The 19996-nt window shown below is 38.2% G+C and overlaps 2 protein-coding genes across 8 annotated transcripts in view; one reads left to right on the plus strand and one right to left on the minus strand.

The window, feature by feature from the left end:
- cnot4b (CCR4-NOT transcription complex, subunit 4b) overlaps positions 1 to 2205 on the plus strand; it is a 25278-nt gene extending 23073 nt beyond the window's left edge. For all 7 annotated transcript variants that reach the window (XM_027151707.2, XM_027151705.2, XM_027151703.2 and 4 more), the window contains one exon: positions 319 to 2205. In XM_027151707.2, coding sequence (XP_027007508.2) covers positions 319 to 635 — 317 coding nt within the window. In that variant the 3' untranslated portion in view covers positions 636 to 2205. The remainder of the gene's footprint in view (positions 1 to 318) is intronic.
- A 7666-nt stretch (positions 2206 to 9871) lies between these two features.
- tmem178bb (transmembrane protein 178Bb) overlaps positions 9872 to 19996 on the minus strand; it is a 94260-nt gene continuing 84135 nt past the window's right edge. The window contains exons 4-5 of the mRNA XM_027150956.2: positions 15071 to 15208; positions 9872 to 13493 (exon numbers count right to left, since the gene is read on the minus strand). Of these exons, the coding sequence (XP_027006757.1) occupies positions 13243 to 13493; positions 15071 to 15208 (389 nt within the window). The 3' untranslated portion in view covers positions 9872 to 13242. The remainder of the gene's footprint in view (positions 13494 to 15070; positions 15209 to 19996) is intronic.

Consider the following 19996-nt stretch of genomic DNA (forward strand, 5'->3'; position numbering starts at 1 on the left):
AAAGAGAATGATCAGCATGGAAGTCACGTCTGTTGTCTGAGTGTTGGTGGGTGCTGCTGGGCATCATCTATCATCCAGAAGAGGTTTAAAATTAATGATTCGCAGCCAAAGCTTTGAGTATGGAATGTTTCAACTTCTTTACACCGAACAAATGTATAATGTATCATTGTGTTTCCATGTTGAATAATCCTTTAATAGCTACTCAGTATATTCAAGAGCTTTACAAATGTTCCTGCATTCTGAGTAGATTTGAAAATGTATAGATACAAAAGATTGCTAATGTTTCCTTTGTTGTTTATTTGCTGTTCATTTCTGCAGGTGTCCCAGCAACCTCGGCCAACTGTCTGGACTCTCTTCAGGACGAAAGTCCCCCACATTGGCTAAAATCCCTGCAGGCCCTGACAGAGATGGACGTACCCTCTGGCTCCACAGTACCCCCTCAGCCCTCACACAGTACACCCTTTAATGCCCAGATGTCTCTCCACAGAGCCAGCTGGGCACCTTACCTGCCCCCAGGCACTGCCAGTGCTGTCAGCCAGTTCCATTCTCCCCCACCAGGTTTCCAGACAGCATTCAGAGCCTCGGCTCAGCCCCCCACAGACCTGCTGCAGAGTGCTGGACTGGACCGCCACTAGGGACTGAGACACTGAATCCCCCTTCCGTTACTCTGAGAAAACCCAACACACACAGCAAGATGAATAAAAATGAAAATACAAACCTGTTAACAGAGTAATTATGGGATTATGTATTCTTTTTTCCTGCCACTTTATGGACTTTTGAGCTCATTTTAACTCATTTTAACTCTTGGTTTCATTTTCCTCAGTTTAGAATTTCGGTTCAAGTTGCCTAAATGCTCTTATCCCAGCATAAGCAAGGAAGTTCTTGAACAAAGCACTGTTGATGAGAGTTGAGTAAGGAATTTGATGATGATGATGATGATGATATATGTCCATGTGGAAATTCTGAAAGTGAATGGATTATAGTACTAAAAATATTCCATTGAAACATTTAAAAGCTTTAAATCTGTATCAAATAAGTACCCATTCTCTGTCTGTGTGCACAACCAAGAAGCCCTTTCTTACGAACATTTAAAACTGACATTCAAAGAAATGAAGCAAAGATCCAACAAATCTAAACTTTTTTTCATTGAATGGTGAGCCTTTAACTCCGATCCTTTCTTCAGGTTTTAGTAAAGAGGCCTTTTAGAAGTGAGAAGTTAATGCTGAGCGTGGTTACAGCTTACACACCATGCCTTAAAAAGCCACCAGGATATGTCCTCAATCACACTCCCTTTTTTCTACATGTGGCCTTTCAGGTACTTGTTCATAACCCTCTTACCAGCTGACTGGTACCAGGATGGGAAAGTGGCTTTCCAGCTGCAACTCTGGACCTAACCTCTGTATCAGAGGGCCGTGCGTTGCACAGAGAAAAGGCGCAAACCTCTGTTTTAAAGAACAAGCAAGCTGTAAGAGCCCTTTGAACAAAGGGAAGGCGTAGCAGATGGAGCACCACCGTGTGGTGATTTACATAGCTGTCATTACTTGAAAAGGACATCATGATATCCGTGTGCGTTTTTAGAATATATATTCACCCATGAAGCAACATGTCGGAAGGTACAAAATCATCATGCGTCTCAATTCGTCACTGAGAAAAGCACTTGAGTGTGTTCTTTGCACCCATGGGTGTCAGACAGGAGAAAACTTAGAGGTACAAGCTGTGTTTCGGTGATTTAGTGCAATGAAAATTGTTAAGTTGTTAATTTGACTCACTCTGAAGACCATTTTAAGATTGTCAGAAAAGATAACAGGAAAGTGATTGATTGTTTTTCCTTATAGTAGACAGATAATCTGGCCATGTTGCTAATGAAAGCTGGGATAGCAGCACTAATAGGCATCAGAGCTTTTCTCTCCCCCCTCATCAGAGGTCATAAAAAATGCACTCACTCTCTACTTCTGCCCATTTTCTTTTAACAGTCTTAATTCTGTATCACGTATGTAGGTTCTTGCCAACTGTTCAGTATCCAGCAGTATTCAAGAGCAGTGATTAAATTAAATCTTAAGATAAACCAGTACAATTTAAATATTGGTTTTACTCAGTGATAAAAAAAAAAATAAGAAAAGTTCAAATGAAGCATCAGAAGGAATTGTATCTCTGCAGGTTTGAAAGAAAAAGACAACAATCTTTAATAAAAAGATGAAATATGAAGCCGATGTTGAAACTTTTTATCCTGTAGCCACAGAATAAAGCGTACATCACTTTTTCTCCTGCACCAAGATTAAAGGAAGGCTCCACCCTGAAATATTAAATGTCTTTTTATTGAAATGTTTTTTTATTATTGAAAGTGTTGTGTTCAGCTATTCTGATCCTGGTTTATTGGCTGGTTCTGAATTTTGATGTTCCAGTGAGAAGTTATGCTGCTTTAGATTGAAACCTGTAATTTATAACCAAAGAAAACTTCAAGAATTTAAGAAGTTCAGCATGAGACAGTATCAGTAGTAGAATTTGTTTACTTGCTGTATGTACTGGTGTTTGCTTTAATCAGTAAACATACAGATCTATAGGCTTGTTGAATCCAACATTGCTGATGAAAACACTCATCGCTGTGTTAGCTGGCTAGACTGTTGCTACCAAATGACAAAGATGGAAGTGTACGGGTTTCCCCCCCACTTAGTAGCTCAAAGGCAGGAGGATCAAAATGATGTAATTCTGAGTTCAGGCTTCCTACTTCAGAGTTAAATCGAAAGCAGCACGACTGGTTGTGTGCTACGCTGATGTCACAGGAGGACGTCGACAGCACAGTTACAGTGGAGTTTAAAAGGAGAAAATTGTTCAGTGATCTCACACACAAGCAATAACAGTCAGGTTTCTCCACAAGCCACTGGCATTACTATCAGCAGGTAGTCAAACAGCATTGTGGGTAATGTAGAAAACCAAAGTGAAAATATCAGTGAAAGAAGTTAACATTTCGGGTAGGTTCTGATCAGCCATAACCTCAAAACCACTGGCAGGTGAAGTGGCTAATATTGCTTATCTTGTTACAATGGCTCCTGTCATGTGGTGGGATGTATTAGGGACAGACTTCTCCAAAATTGCAGGTTCCTGGTTATTTTTAGCTAGGATATTAATAGTACATAGTTAATACTCTCAGTTCAGTCCTGATGCGTGTGGTCTTCTATAAGAAGACACCACCCCCATTAGGATAATAATGATTTAATGATGCTCTAATCTTTTACGATCAACCTTTCTCAATCCAGCTAAAAACCTCTGGGATATTTTGGAGCAGTGTGTTGGGTATCTTCTTCACCACCATCAAAACACCAAAGGACAGAGTATCTTTTGGAAGACCAGCATTCATCCCTACTGAACTGAAGCTGTTGTGCTGGACTAATTTTTAATCTCTTCCACCTGCTCTCACAGATGGTTTGCACCTGCCCATGATCATGTCTAATGAAATTATTTGTTCAAATTTTCTTCGATATAAACAAATACGTAATTTTATTCGGAGCTAATACGAACACTTTGCTCAAGTGCTCTTTCTAGCTAGGTAGTATGTCTGACCTACTAGCTTATATGTAAGGAACTAATGTGAGCTAAGACAGAGAGAGATCATGTTTGATGTTAGTTAATAATTTAAAAAAATTCATAGTAGCAGGAGTACATCCATGGCTAAATTGAGTTCCACGACGGGATAAGAAGGAAGTTTTTATGAAAAAATATGCACATTTTTCATGCCTTTGGTGTGCAATCATGTCCTGCATCGCTTGCAGTGAGTCACTCTAAACAACTGTGTTCCAGAGAACTCCCTGATATACTTCTCAAGTAAAGATTGAATGTATGCACAGGTTAAACCGACAAATCAGAAGAAGACCCAGAAGGGTCGAAACGTTGCTTTTTAACAAATTAATAAATATAGTTTTGCGGACATTACTTTTTTTACTTTAGCAGTTTCTTTTGTCCTGCACCTGCCAGAAGGTGGGATGTGCACACAATTACTTATTAAACAGACAAATCAAACACCAAAAAGTCAATTCCAGTGGCTCAGAGACTGAGCAGGTCGTGCATTACAACGTGAGGACATGATGGTCCAACCTCACCTGCTCCCTGCGCTCTGACCTCATAATAACCTGGGATATGCAAAAACCCTAGGAGCAGTAGTGGCTCAACTGGTTATGTCTCTGGGTGTTGATCGGAGGATTGGTGTTCAAGGCCCAAGCTGGCACTGCTGGACCCTCAACCATTCCTGTTCCAGGGGTGCTGTATCATAGCTGCCCCTGCACTCTGACCCCAACCTCCTCAGTTGGGGTATGTGAAGAAAAGAATTCCACTGTAATGCCCGTTCTATCTTAATACTTTTTAATCGGTGAAATCATATATCAGCTGTATCATGTCTGAACCCAGTGCTTTGCGTTTTATTCGGTCTAAAACTTCTTTTTGTGCATATTTGAGTGTTTCTTTGTAACTGCATCAAGACCAAAAACTAGCACATGGGTGAGAAAAATGGAGCAGAGAATAAAATCACACATGAACACATCCCTCTTCACCAGAGCACTTTAAATACTCTCACTGCCCCTGCCAGAGAACTAGCATAATTTGAGTGAGGAGGCAGCACTTCCTGTATGTCAGGAGTGCATTAGTTGCTCATGCTGAGGTTTCTGAGTCCCAGCCAAAGGCTCTCATCTAGCGGAAGTTACTGGAGTGCAGGACTCGGGTGCTATGAAGAGGAATCTGTGCCACAATTCAATGTAATTAATACTCTGAAGGAGTGTGAAATACAGTGCACATGGCATTAGGGTTCTTTTCTCTAGCAATACAAGGACAGCTAGCATTTTATTGACTCTTTATACCAAAGGTAAAAAAGAGGAATTTCTGCCTGATATGGAGGTGTGTACTAGGTTTTTAAAGGTTAGATTTTATTGTGCCAGTTGTGTACATTGTTTTAATATTAATAAGCTTAAGTTTATATGTCTGTTTATCTGTGTACCAGTGTTATTGTGGAGAGGTGTGAATTGTTTGCCCAGCAGGGGGCTCACACCCCTCCCCTTTCCCATCTTCCTGCTTACCAGCAGCTGAAGACAGAAAAGAGACATGATACTCTATATACAGGAACCTGACTGTGTCCTGATTAATCTTATAACAGACTCGGGGTGATAAAATAATTAATCTGTTTATAGTACTGGCGGAATAGAAAGAGGTTTTAAAAACATGGGAATTTGCTCTCTGAATGATTAAACACTATAGTGAGCTATGCACAAGACACTATCTGTTTGAAATGTTTATTCTGGTAACAACTTAAGATTAGACCTAGACCTTTATCATATGCATTAGAAATACCACAGATAACTTTGTCATAGCCTAACTGATTCAAACAGGTTAAAACAGATTACTGACAAAAACAGATTACTGACACTTATATAGATTTGGAATTTTTCTATCATCTGATTATTTAAGTGCACACTGATTGAATCATTGCCAAAATCTGATTTCTTTTGTTATTTGTCAGCAGATATTTGTACTGGGAGTCCAGACCGAGTCCTCTGTAGGACTTGGTGGCATGGTGGACTGGTTGATAATGGAGCACAGACACCAGGTGCAGAAGACACACACTCCTTCACTTACACATTACAGGATGATGAAGCACAATTTCTGCCTCTGTGAGAGACAATTGTAGTGTGCTACTGAATTGTATAGTCTATTATATCCATTACTCTAAATATGTCTCTAATCCATTTGGTGGATATTGACCTGTGATAAAGAAAAAGAAAAACGCTTCTTGATGCATTTTTAAAACGTAACATTTCCATTGTATTTTAGCTCCTTGATGAGAAAAAGACATAAATATATAGTTTGTATTATACATTTCATTTAAATAGGTTCAAAGGTAATACTATTATTTATATATGTAGATATGATGCAGCACATATACAAGCCATAGTAAACAATGCTAATAAATACACATACACATATTTGGAAATGAATGTAAATAAAATAAAATGTACATTTATCTACAAAATGATTGTCAATGCACAAAACCAAATTATTGGTACCCCACAACTAACAGCCTGCACATAGGCTCTTCCTGTTATGTTTGAAAAGATTTGAGACACATGAACAGGAAGCTTTTAGTACATTAAAACAGTTGAAGCTGCTTTAATAAATAATCATTTAAGTGGGTTGGCTTCTTCAGTTAAAACCACAGGTTTTTAGTAGAGATCAGGGATGTAGATAATCATTGGAAAACCTTTTGGTCGCTGCAAACATTTCTATCTGCAATCGTCATCTACCTGAAAGCTTCCATGCACATCAATCTTCACAAAACCTAATTCATCATCACAAAATCATCATTATATTACTACCATATCATACATAACAGTTGCTTTGTGGGATTTTGAGTACAAAAGTGATTGTGCTTTATTACATAATGTACTGGTGGAATGTATAGCCAAGAAACCTCAATGCTCAGCACTCAACTTGGTGATGTGGCACTGTAGAATGTGGTAGCCTATTGATTAAGGCATTGGATTACAAACTGGAAGGTTGTGAGTTCAAATCTCAGGTTCACCAAGTTGCCACTGCGAGGCCTGTGAGCACAGCTTTTTAATTGCTCTGGATAACGGCATCTGGTAAATGGTGGTCTTTTATTTGTTTACTCCTTGAAATGGCTTTTTCTATGCAACATCTTCAAAGATACACAGCACAAAAGTCTCTCCACTATCTCCATCAGGGCCTCACAATGTGAGTGATGTCTGTCTACAATGCAGGATGTGAATAAAACAGCCTGTCATGTAATCAAATAAAAGTGCTTTTCTTATTCTTGTATATAACTTAAATGCTCTTGGTGTAGACTTATGAAACTGTGAAACATTCCTTTTTTGGTTTTTGTCTATTTACAGTAGCATCAAGTGAAAATGTCTCTTTATGTGCCATGCAGCATTTCTTTTATTCTTGTCTTAGTATTCATTAAGTCTTGAATCATAGAGAATGGGGAAACCAGAAAATAGGTTATTATTTTTTCATCCAGACAGAATTATACTGTATATAGTCAGTATAATGAGAATGGAAGCAATATTATAGTGATGTCTTTTGACTGGTTGGTCACCCCTATACGGCTCCTGCTTGTGCTTTACTTAAAGTTCCCATTTCCCATTTCCCATTTTGGACTCCCATTTCAACTTTTTTCCCCAGGCCTGGACTGCAGGTCTCACCTATTCTCACTCTCCTACATTATTATACACTTAGCACTTATAAGCTTTCTGTTTAAAATGAATGGAAGTGAAATTCCAGGTTGAAATTCACATGCAGTTTACCTGCAGCCTATTAAGTTAATGTTTCATGTATATAGTAATTTTTCTTGTTTTCAGCAATGCCAGGGTTGGGGTTTCGATTCCTGCCTCTGCTCTGTGTGTGGAGTTTGCATGTTCTTCCCATGGTTCAGGGATTTCTTCCAGCCACTTTAGTTTCATCCGATAGTCCAAAGACGTGTGTTGTAGGCAGATTGGCATCTCTAAAATATCTGCAGTGATTGAATGTATGTGTTTGTGGGTATTGTGCCCTGTGATGGTTTGGGACCCCATTCAGGGTGGCATCAATCCTGTGCCCTGTGTCCCCTGGGATAGACACCAGGCTTTAAGTAGGATAAGCACTACAGAAAATGGATGGATGGATGGATAGATATTATGAACTAGTTGTAAACCTTATAATTTCCAGACTATTGCTTCACACATTTGTTTAACTTGACCTAGTGCTAAACCTTTTGGTTTTTCAGTTCTCTGTGTATTTCTGTGTGTTAAAGGTAACCAAGCTGCCAAGTTTTGGACCCATGAGCAAGGCCCTTAACCCTCTCTGCTTCAGGGTGCTACATACACGGCTGAACATGTGATATGTCCCCAACTTCCTAACAAAAGCTGGGATATGACAAAAATCATTTCACTGTGCTGTAATGTATGTGACAAACTAATAAAGGCTTCTTCTCTATTTATCTTGATGGTCTGAGCACACCACATCTGATCAAACACAGTCAACATACAGAAAAACTACCAGCTGTACAGTAACCGCACTGTGCATTTAATTCTACATGCAGTTCCCATTGACATGAACACTTTTTAAATATGTGTTCATTTAATAAATTAAGGCCTTCATAGTATAAAAACTACATTAACGAGTGCCTGAAGTACAAAGATTCTTCAGCTATTCATTTTTGCAGTGTTGGGCTGTCAATAGTATTAACTTAAGGGCATGTTTCATAGCCTAGAAAGCATGTCTGAGAGAAAGAAATAGGTAATGAAATGCAGGGCAATTGCTCAGGCTTGGAAGATGGCCCTCTGTCACCTTGGCACTCTGGGCCACAAATCAAGAGCCGTCTCTTCATAATCAGCAGCGGCAATTCACAGTCATGCCCTTCTTCTAAAAGCTTTCATGAAGAATTCATTAGCCTAAGGGTTTATTTCCCCCCCTCGTCTTCCCTTTAAATGAGTGTTTTAGTTACTTTATTCTACAGCTGTGTACTTTGTCATTGAACAGGATTTCAACTCATATTCTCCATTTTCCAGTTTCTCATTAAAGCAGCATTTTACGTGACACGTTACTAATCGCAATGTGAAAATTGTATGAAATTTTATTTGCTGAAAGTTTGAACCTAAAATTTCTGAAATGAAGCTTTTTAAATAAATCTATTGAATGCCGAAGGACATTTAACAACACATGTGTCCTCTGTGTAACAGAAATTCAAGGCTGCGTTCCAGAACACATACTCAATGGGACTCAATTGTGTATAATCTAAAACACAATAATTAATATAAGCTAAAAACCAATGTAGAGAACAAAACATTCACATTTAGTCATCAATAGGTAGATTATTATATGATTTTTTTTTATGTCAAGTACTATCCATTGTTCAGGTATCATTATCCCTTCAGCTAAAGCAACTTTGTGACTGGATAATGACACAATGAGGATAACCAATGTATAATAAACAATGTGTATAATAAACTCAACATGTCCCATGCTGATACAATGCTGTCAATTACTGACACAACAAAACAAAATTCTATAGTGTATTCAATTTATCATCTATCTATCTATCTATCTATCTATCTATCTATCTATCTATCTATCTATCTATCTATCTATCTATCTATCTATCTATCTATCTATCTATCTATCTATCTATCTATCTATCTATGTCTATCTGTCTGTCTTTTCATTTATTTTTAAATAGACGTACTATTTAATTCTGCAGCCTCAGGTTCTTGTTCTTGGCTAACAGGAGACAAACCTGATGTGGATTTCTGTCATTGCAGCTCATCTACCGCTAGGTTGTGTGTGTTGTGTATTGTGAGATGCTTTTTTTGCTCACCACATTTGCAAAGAGTGGTTATTTGAGTTTCTATAGACGTTTTGTCGGTGTATACCAGTCTGTCTCTCCTTAGTCCACTCTCATCAACAAAACATTTATACATTAGATATATTTAGATATACGATTAGATATACTATTATTTTCATGTTGCATGAATAACAGCAGCGATGACGACAACTGTTGTCGTTGTTGTGATAATTCTGGGACAAAGCCTGAGGTGATTTTTTTTGTTATGACAGCTGTTCAAAAAAAAAAAAGAAGCTCTTCAATATTTGACTTTATGAATGTCATGCATGCCAATATGTAGAACTAATTACGGTTCATGTCTCATCCATCTGTTCTAAGACTTGCGTTGCTTATCCAAATAGAGACATAAAAAGAATAAACATTGATTAAATGTTAAGCTAATTTATAACTTTTCAAGAGTTTGACTGATTTCTTGCACAGCGCACGTGACAGGAGTTTCCAGGAGTTACCACTGTGCACTTTGCAATGTGTAAAGGGAACAGTCCATACAAATAAACACACCAATGACATTTTATTTTATGGTTTTACATTCCACAGTTTTAACATTTCAGGATTTTTTTTTCTTCATTTTTTGTACATTTTTTGGATTTATGCAACAGACACATTACTGATGAAAAAAATTCGATAAGTCCATAGATTTGTAATTCTCATAAAAATGAAAGTTGCAGTTTCTGTTATCCTGCTACTATTTTACAACACGGAGGAAAAAAATATATTCCCACTCACTCAAAATGTTATACCCAAACATCCAAATGCTTGTTCTTTAAACAAAAAGACACAATACGCATGTTTGGCTGCTTTCATGTAAACACAGACATTAGTTGGATGGAGTGATGACATGATATGTCTAAAGATTCTTTTCCCATGTTGGTTTAATAAACACAGCTTTGATCTGAATGTCCCATAATGCCTGAATATTTCTCTTTTTAATAAAATAGTTGCTTCAGTAAAGTAGAATCAGAAATATTACCTTCTGCAATAAATGTACTGAAAATGATTAACTTTGGGTTGTAGAGATACATTGGCCTGATTTGTGTTAAGCGTCTGAAATGTCCACATTTAACTAATTGTTTAATTCACTTGAACCCAATGTCATGTGCAGCTATACTGACTACATGCTTTTTTAAAAAGAAAAGTCACTGACGTTCATGAAAAATGAGATTTGTCTGATGTATGATGTATGTTTTCTCGCTATGATAAAGCAGATGTAGTGGTGCTGGCCTGCAGCCTCCGGATAAGAAATTATGGGAAAAAGCTTTTCACCAGTGAGGAACGGATGCGACCCCGTTTATATCAATGCCTGGTTGCGTAATCCTCGCAGACTGAAATAGCCTAAATATTTTTTCCTTTCAAGTGTATCCAGGAACACCATCTTATATAAGACCAGATGGGCTTATACAATTTTCCTTTGAGACCAGATTTCCATACATCATTGCAGTTGTGAGAAGCTAGTAATCAGGGACATGGGTTTCCATCTGGGTCCTATAGGTTGGCCTAATGGAATTTCATAGCTAACTGTGTTAACATTTTGCATCCAAATCTCTTTACATTCCAGACCACAGAGCTCAGATGAACGAAGACCAAAACTACCCAAGTTCTACCACGTTTTTGTTCACCTGCATTAGCAGACCTGCCAACATTTATGCAATTTGTGTAGGTATTTTCACATCAAAGTGCACCAGGACACGAAATATCACCCAAACCTGTCTTTTTTACTCTATATATATCTCTGAAATGATTGACTAGTTGTGTAGGTTTTGGACTCTCTCCTGACATTAACTTCCACCTGATCTCATCTGATTAATATTTAGTATGAAATTTTTCCTCTCTTGATTTCTTGCATAAAAAATGTGTCATCCTCACCTTCAATCAAGTTTACAGACAAAGCTTCGAGTTCATTACTATTATTAAATGTTGCTGCACCAACATTTCTTTTACTGAGACTTTCTGCTGAAAAAAAACTTTACATTTTTTTAAAGTTAGGACCTGATATCAATAACGACCCTCAGATTGAAGGTCCAGTCAACACACTCTGTACTGTTAGATTTTATAGTAAATATTATAAGAGTAATGACTCCTATTCACTAATCTGGTGTCACCTAGAAGAGGACAGACTGCTTTTTTTTAAAAAACCCTAACCCTAACCCTTTTCTTCTTCCTCTTCTTCTTGAGGGTTGGCAGGTCTGCATAAGTCCTATTATTACTGACTGAGGGAACATAACCTAGCATTTCAGATTGATTCTAGACATGAGAGACTCCAAAAACAGTGGCACAATACAATTAGGCCAGCCTGAGACTGAGGACACCTTCTCTGAGATGGGATTGAGCTTTTTAGATACACTACATGGTTCTCTAAGGATGTTAATAATTGATACTGAGGAAAATGAAATCGAATGCAATGCAAGATGATGAATGTGAGCATCACGGCTTGATCCGGATTGGAGTAAGGGCCCAACAGTGTTCAGGGCCATATAGGTTGCATTAAGCTTGTGCTTTATATGATGGCCACTCTCGCCTCAATTCAGAAGCTTTTTCTGAAGAAGGTGCAACGATTTCTTCTGTCACTAATGTCTCTTGTAATTAAGAAGCATGCAAACACTGTCTTTTTAATGAGCCCGTTAAAATGGGGCGTTACAATAACAGGAAGCTCGCTTCGAACAAAGGCTTCTTCCTCATCAAATGGAATAAGTGCCATCTCACAGACAGCTCCTGTGATGCTGAGTTGTCATTGTCTCTAGGAAAACTGTGCTTTCTTCTTTTCTGACAAGATATGGCATCTTTCCTTTTTGATCCTTTTTTTTCTGTTTATCAAAGAGCTAACCTACTGAGTTGAAAGTTTACGGCATTTGCTTTTTTTCTGACACTGTTGTCCCTCCATCATTTTCTCTACAGAATCTGAACCCACCCTTTCACATAAACATGAATCCATAAGAGCAATATGGACAGATAAAGGACAGATACACACATATACACTCACATCCATCCCTGGTGCATGTTAATGGCAGAAAAAATCAAGCAGATAAAAAAAAAACAAAATAGAGGTGGACTACCATGTTAAAAATATTCAAACGATCCTGTTGGATGATGGAAGAAATGAAATTCTCCCAAACCTCCATCATGGTCATGATTTGCTCTGGAATATTCTTTACAATTGCAATATAGCAGTGTGGAGATACTGGAACCGTTCCTCCATATGTTCTCTAACCATACTGATATCTTTTCTACAGACCAAACGACTTGTGGCTGTGTTTTGCGTCCAGTATCCAGTGCTGCTTCAGTTCAGTAGAACTAAGTCTATTTGTGTCACAGAATCCATTGGTCCGAACTGTTTCTGCTGTCATTTGCACTGTTACTCTCCTTAGACATAGATTGGCACCGTATCCAGTTCTGTAGCTCTTCAAACACAAAACACATATACTATAGGGATTTATTTTAGCAACCCCAAAAGCACCAATTTAGCAATAAAGAGACAACTAAGAACAGCTAGAAACTCTTACACACCTTTCAAGTTTCATGCTGCTGTATTTTCACATACTGATGAACAAGTCTCCGTTAGTCGCCGTTTCATGCTGCTCTTCTCAATGTTCTCATGGGAAAAAAGATAATAATCCTGAAAGTAAAGTCTTCCTGTGTGGTATCTCCATTTCCGTATCTCAAAAACACACTGACTTTCATCCTTCTTTTTTTTGTCATGGAACGATCAAAATTCTTATTTGCAAAGTCACACAAAATGGCGTTTGAGTGGTGAGATCAGAAATGACTCGGGGGAACAAACGTATGGTTTTGGATAATCAGTCGTCTTATTGTTTGTATGTTTTTCACTCAGCACGCAGCCGCATGGTGGCTTTGTCAGAAGCCTCCACTTAACACACCGTGCCGTTTTCTTGCCGGGATTTGGGGCAGGTGGAGCGTGGGATCGGCTGAACGGAGGGAGCCAGCGTGCAGAAAAAGCCGGCGATGAGCGACAGGCCCAGGCCTCCCCAGGCACAGAACATGGACCAGCCGTAACCATGGCTGATGTCGTCCGGGAGCCCATACAGGTAGCGTGGATAGCGGGAAAGCTCAAAATTAATTCCTGCTACACAGGTGCACAGCGAGATGATGCAGAAGGTACCTGAAAATAAATAAATAAATAAAGGGAGAAAGAAACAAAATGTATTTAAAATGTATTTTATTCACCATGCATAGCTCTTTGGAAAGAGCAATGAAATCAAACACATTTTATATTCTTGCATTTGAAAGACACCAAAATGTAACAAGAAGACAGAAAACAAAGGCATGGTTTCAATAATCAGAATAGTTTTATTAATTATATTATACTTGCTCTCTCTCTCTCTGTGTATATATAAATCACTCTAACTTCTTACTGGGAACACATTAAGAGAATGCTGTGACCCAGCGAACGCTCAGCCCCCTGTAATCTGACCCTCAGTGCAACCTTCTGGTTTTATGACTTAGCATCTTAATTGGCTTTTTAATTGCCTCCTTATTATTCAAAAGCGGGCCACTACATTAATGCCACCCATTTTAATTGCATCGTTGCTTTGCTCCCCACAGCTCTGGAGCTGCACACTGCATACAGAAGAAGCAGCGTGACGTGATGTGAGAGGAGGCCGCTGTGTTTACCAAAATCAACATCCACATTAAAAACCTCAGCATCCTTCCTGCAGGGGAAATGTCTGGCTGGTTGTGCCAAACAATATGATGTAACAGAGTGAAAAGAAAGTCCCTGAACACTCTGAGAGGCCTGGTTACCTGTTAGATTATCAAGCTGAACTGTACAGAATCAATACACAGAGCACTGGAAAAAGCAACTGGTCAATGTAAAGGAAGTGAAAGACTAAATGATGGATGATTTTTTTTTTAATGATGGAACGCTGGCAGGTTTCTTTTATACGTATATACAGCAATGTAGTTTTGTTTAAAACTCTGTGACCAGCATCACAATTTGTCAATCACTGAAAGGTCACAGTGTGCACTTTTACCTAATGAGGTCCACATGGAACAAGGCCTTTAAATAGTTTAATCTAAAGCATGGGTGCATCTGTGCACTCTATAATGTCACCAGGGACAAAAATTGTAAAGAAATATTCAAACCCAGTGATAAAAGGTTCAATATACAGAGTTATGTTGTATTAAGCTGCTGATTTTTATGATGTTAACCAGCTAAACAACTGTCTTATCTTCAGTCATTGCATCAAAATGGCTCATACTTTCAATACATCAATCAAACCGTGTTAAAATGTGTTGACACCTGAACCAGTCTTTCAGTGGCTAAATAACTAACAGTGTATACTGATGCAGCAGTAATTACTAATTCAATGCTGTACAAAAGTATGAGACGTGCTTTAAAACCTGTGAACTTAAAAGAAAGTGATTTTTTTTTTATGAAATTAACCGTGCCACACGCCTACACCTGTCACCAGACTCTAATCTGTAATTAAGCGCTTCAATGAGCAACAAGCGAAAAGAGAAGTTTAAGTGCTTTCAACAACTTTACTTACGTGAGACTTTTGACACTTTAGATCATTTTCCTTTTTGGTACATTTTTATATCTATATACAAATATATACTATTATACAAACATTGCTGTACATTTTATACATAATAACATATCACATATACATTGACTCATGACAGGTATCCTTGTCAACATTGTATAAGGGTGTGCGTGTTTTATTTGTTACTCACCGCCCATGAGGAAGAGCAGACCTGCCACATACTGCATGAGGCCTCGGTCCCAGCAGCAGCCGAGCATGCCAATGATCCAGCCGAAAAGGATAATGGCCACAGCCATGCCCATGAAGCCCGCCGTCATCCTGCGCAGGTCTATGTGAACACACACACACACACACACACACACACACACACACACACACACACACACACACACACACACACACACACACACACACACACACACACACACACACACACACAGCACCAGGTCAGATCCTCTGCAATTCATAACTCATAACATTGAATTAAGGATGAGAGTCTGCAAACAAAGTTACATTTATGGTTAAATTGTTATCTCTTTTTTTTAATGAGCAATTAAGGGTTAAGGGCCCTTCTCAGGGGTCCAGCCCATGATTCGAGCATATGACCTTCGCACTGGTAATCCAAAATCTTCCATGCAAATTGGATGTATTAATGCACTGCTGGCACACTAATACAGAATTTTATTCTCATTATTGTTTTTGTTTTTTTTTTAGATATAATAATGTTTATACTGTATAAGGAGCAGCTCTTATTCATTCACTGCTTTCATCCTGGTTTGAAGACAATTACATACACTAATCCTTTACTCTTAATGGACTACATTTTGAAACCTCAAATGCCTCAATCAAAAACTACTGTAAACAGAGATAAAAATGAAAGCATGTAGCAATACCACCTAAACCTACACCTTTAAATTCTTGTTTATCTCAAAGTATATTTATTTTCTACTTCGTTTTACTTTTTAGCAGGATGATTCCCATGCTCCTTTTCCTCCAAGTGTATATCTATACTGTGTGTGTGTGTGTGTGTGTGTGTGTAAAGGAGAATAAAAGCACATGCTGTGTATTTATTAGGGTCAACTCTGTAAGCTCGAGGCCAGGTCACACAGCTTTAGAGTCTGTGTGCTGTTTTTAATCTCACAGTTGAGTTCTCTCAGTGTGCTTCTCTCAATAAAAGTAGCCCCAAAGCCCAGAGACAGCAGCCGGATGTGAAAAGGTTACAGGGTTCTCCTGAGAGAGAAGGACTGGAGACTGGAGAGAACATGAAACCAAGCTGGAGACTGAAAACCATATTTGAACTTCCCTAAAGAGGTGCCTGTGTTTTGAGGTTATAGTTTTACACTACTGTCACTGCAGAGATACAATTCTTATTTAACTGTGACACACCGATCAAAACAGACAGCTTGTGATGTCCCTCAGACACACACACACACACACACACACACACACACACACACACACACACACACACACACACACACACACACACACACACACACACACACTCAGATGCTCGTTGCTTAAATGACTGCATACAATATACTATATTATTTCAATGAGGAATGTATTTCTAGAACATACAAATGTACTTAATGTGTAGACCACGTCTGCAAAGGTTTGCGTGAAGACTAAACTAGCCTCATGAGCTCACTTCCTTTGGTTTTGTATTGGCCGTTGTGTATGAAGGAGTGTCCAGGACTGCAGCTGGTGCTGTTAATATTTCATCTACATAAAAAAGATTGTCCTTGTTTAAAGTCTTCAGAGTCATCTGTCTAGGAATGACTGGGCTCACAGGCTTTGTCTGTAGCATGTATTAGTCATTTATTCATCGAACTCAAGCCAACTGAGCTGCTCCACCAAAATAACTTGGCAGAAATTTTAATTTAAACATGGCAATAATCAGGATGTATTATGTATGAAATGTATTACTTCAGTCAAAGAAACTGCTAGCTGCTTTTTTTAATATTAAATCAAAGAAGGTTATAACAGATGTGTGCACTTTATACTGTATAGTATATACTGCAGAAAAAGGCAAACTGAAACACAGTAAAAGAACATCCCTGTCTTTAGTTACTTGAGTAACATTAAAATTTTAAAAATCATTAATATTACTCATAAAAGTAAAGTATTTAAAAGGCCACCATTGCTCAATGTATTTAATTCAAAACCTGGGACTTAGAAGGTCATCTTGTTGAAAACAGAAGAAGCGGTTGCTCCTCATGCATAAATGACAGAGTATCACCTACTGTATCTCCTCATCAATACATAATTGTCGGACTGTATACAACTGTCGAAAGGACATTATTAATAATAACACTCTCTGGTGTTTATAACAATTTATAATCACACTCTCCAGTGTCACCCAAATGAGGATGAGGTTTCCTTTTCTGTCTGGTTCCTCTCAAGGTTTCTTCCTCTTCCATCTAATCAAGCTTTTTTTTTTTTTTTTGCAATCATCACATCAGTCATCTCAGACTTGTTCATTAGGGATAAATACAAACACATTTAAATGTAAGTCTAATATTAATCTTGAACTTTTGTCTAATATTAATCTTTGTATAATTAATTTTTTGTACTATATTTCTTATATTCTGTGAAGCTGCTTTGAGACAATGTCCACTGTTATAAGTGTTATATAAAAAAATTTAACTCAAATTGAATTGAATTGATTTCTTGGTGTCTATGAGCTCAAATAGCTGCTTAAGAGGGCTGACACTGATTTGTGTGTGCTGGAGCATGAGCAGCATGTTGAAAAGTTCACTGGCTTCATACAGAACTATGTGTTAGCCTTCAACATCGCCATTTGGTGGCTGTTTTATAACAAGAGAGATAGCAAGTGGGTGGCAATAGGCAGGTGACCAAATTAGAAAATTGGGGGAAAAAACACTAAGCACTCTTCAGTTGGTCTGTTGCATGTGATTATTCATTGACAGCCCCTGCTGCTTAGTGCACTTAAACTTAAGTGTTGGAATTTGTCCTGACAATTTGACTGATTCAGGGAGATTTAATGGTGTCTTCTGAGTGGCAACAAACTGGACACTGCGCATTCTCTGAGAAATGACATATCATCCGAGGTCACAGAGAAATGTGAGCCTGGATCAATGTTTAAAGGAAATCACAGACAGATTTGAATGTAAAATGCACTAGTACAGGGGTGTCAAACTCATTTTGGTCTGGGGGCTGCATACAGCTTAATCTGATCTCAAGGGGGCCAGATCAGTAAACTCATGGCACAATTACATGGAACTAACAATAAGTCCACTTTTTCTTTGTATTAGTGCAAAGAAGTAGTAAATTATAAAAATCTTCATACTAAATGAATTGTCCTTTTACAAAAATATATTATGAACAACCTAATTAGTATGTGCAATTTCAATAACAATTTTACCCAGTTTAACATTTATTTAAGTGTATTATGCATTAAGGCACAAAACATTTAGTAACAGGTTTGTGGAACTTAAAAACACTGTCCTGCATTTTAGCATAAATCAAACATCAAAATATAGAAACTGTTTAAAATTCAATTTCCAATTCCGGTAAGCAATTCTGAATACATGAATCGACTCCACACACTTAAAATCTTAAAGGTGGGGTCTCCGACTTTTGAGAAATGCTTCAAAAAAATTGCGTTGGGCCACCAAACAAAACAAAAAACAAAACAAGCGTGTAGCCAATGAGCAGAAAGGGGCGGGGCTTGTCAATATGCGGCGGAGAGAGTGTTCAGTGCGCATGTGTGACATTAGCAGAACACGGTTTTAACATTGACATGGAGGATAAAAACAAAGAAAGAAAGCAAAGAAAGGCTTACGATAAGGCAAGAAGTAGGACGTGTTCATATAGGATCAGCTTTCCAGCGCTGGAGAGAACTGAAGGAGCAGGAAGTTGGCGCATATTCACAGATTGGAGTTTCCCGAGTCAATAACTCCTGAGCTAAACGCTGTTACTAGCAAAGCACGGTTGTAGCTGCGTCTCTACATTACTACGATAGAAAGAGGTGTTATTTGTGTAGTAACAGCGTTTAGCTCAGGAGTTATTGACTAAAATGCCACTCAGACCCTGAAGCTCAGTACTACCATCTGCTGGTAGTTCCACCGAAAATGAAAATAAATTTTTTTCATATTGCAGATTTATCCCCCGGGCCGGACTGAACTCCCTGGCGGCCCGCGGGCCGTATGTTTGACACCCCTGCACTAGAAAGTTCAGGAACCGAAAGAAAAGCAACACAAAAGGAGGTACTGCAGCAGTCACACCATTAGGCACGAGTCGACCAGCGTTTAGCCAGTGTTCTCCTCCACTTGATACACATCTGTCTGCCTCTAAAACCAGCAGGCACCTGGCTGTCTGTGTGTATTTTTCCCTTGCATTTAGTGAAAGGGTGAATTTGAGCGTTTACAATAGGTATCCTCCAGCACATCAATGTGCTGCGCTGCTCTCTTGTGCATGAAAGCAGAGACGTGTAATTATGTATGCAGAAAGATCCGGCAATTAGGTCTTGTCTGAATATAGAGTGAGTGACAGCGACAATGAGCTGTCATTATGTGATGCTGGAGCTTGTTTTATCATAGTTGATATTGTTGCCGGTGGTATTTAGCATGAAAGTTGCAGCTTTGTGGAAAATAGACCAACATGTAGAAAAAAGATGATATTTAAAGTCTACTGAATGTCATTGAAGAGTTCTAAAGGACAATATTTGTTTTTTGGGTGGATTTTTTTCTTCAGTCTATTCAGAGTAATAACAGCCCCAAATAAGAGGGTGATGCTTAAGTTATTTTAAATGTTGTTTTCAAGTTTATCTAATGCATTGACACTTGTTAGCTTCCTCTTGGGCTGTTTTTACTTGTTGTTTTGTCGTTGGTTTCCCATTTTATTTGACACTAGTACTTATAGACGCTGGTGTATTTCTATACAATTCAATTCAATTTTATTTGTGAAGCGCTTTTAACAATGGACCTTGTCTCAGAAAACAAGAAAATATAGTAAAAAAAAAATTATTATACAAAGATTAACATTATACAAAAGTTCAAGATTAATATTAGACTTATATTTAAATGTGTTTGTATTTATTCCCAATGAACAAGCCTGAGGTGACTGAGGCGATGATTGTGAGCAAAAGCCT

This window comes from Tachysurus fulvidraco, chromosome 19, assembly GCF_022655615.1.
Source record: "Tachysurus fulvidraco isolate hzauxx_2018 chromosome 19, HZAU_PFXX_2.0, whole genome shotgun sequence".
In the NCBI taxonomy this organism is placed as follows: Eukaryota; Metazoa; Chordata; class Actinopteri; order Siluriformes; family Bagridae; genus Tachysurus; species Tachysurus fulvidraco.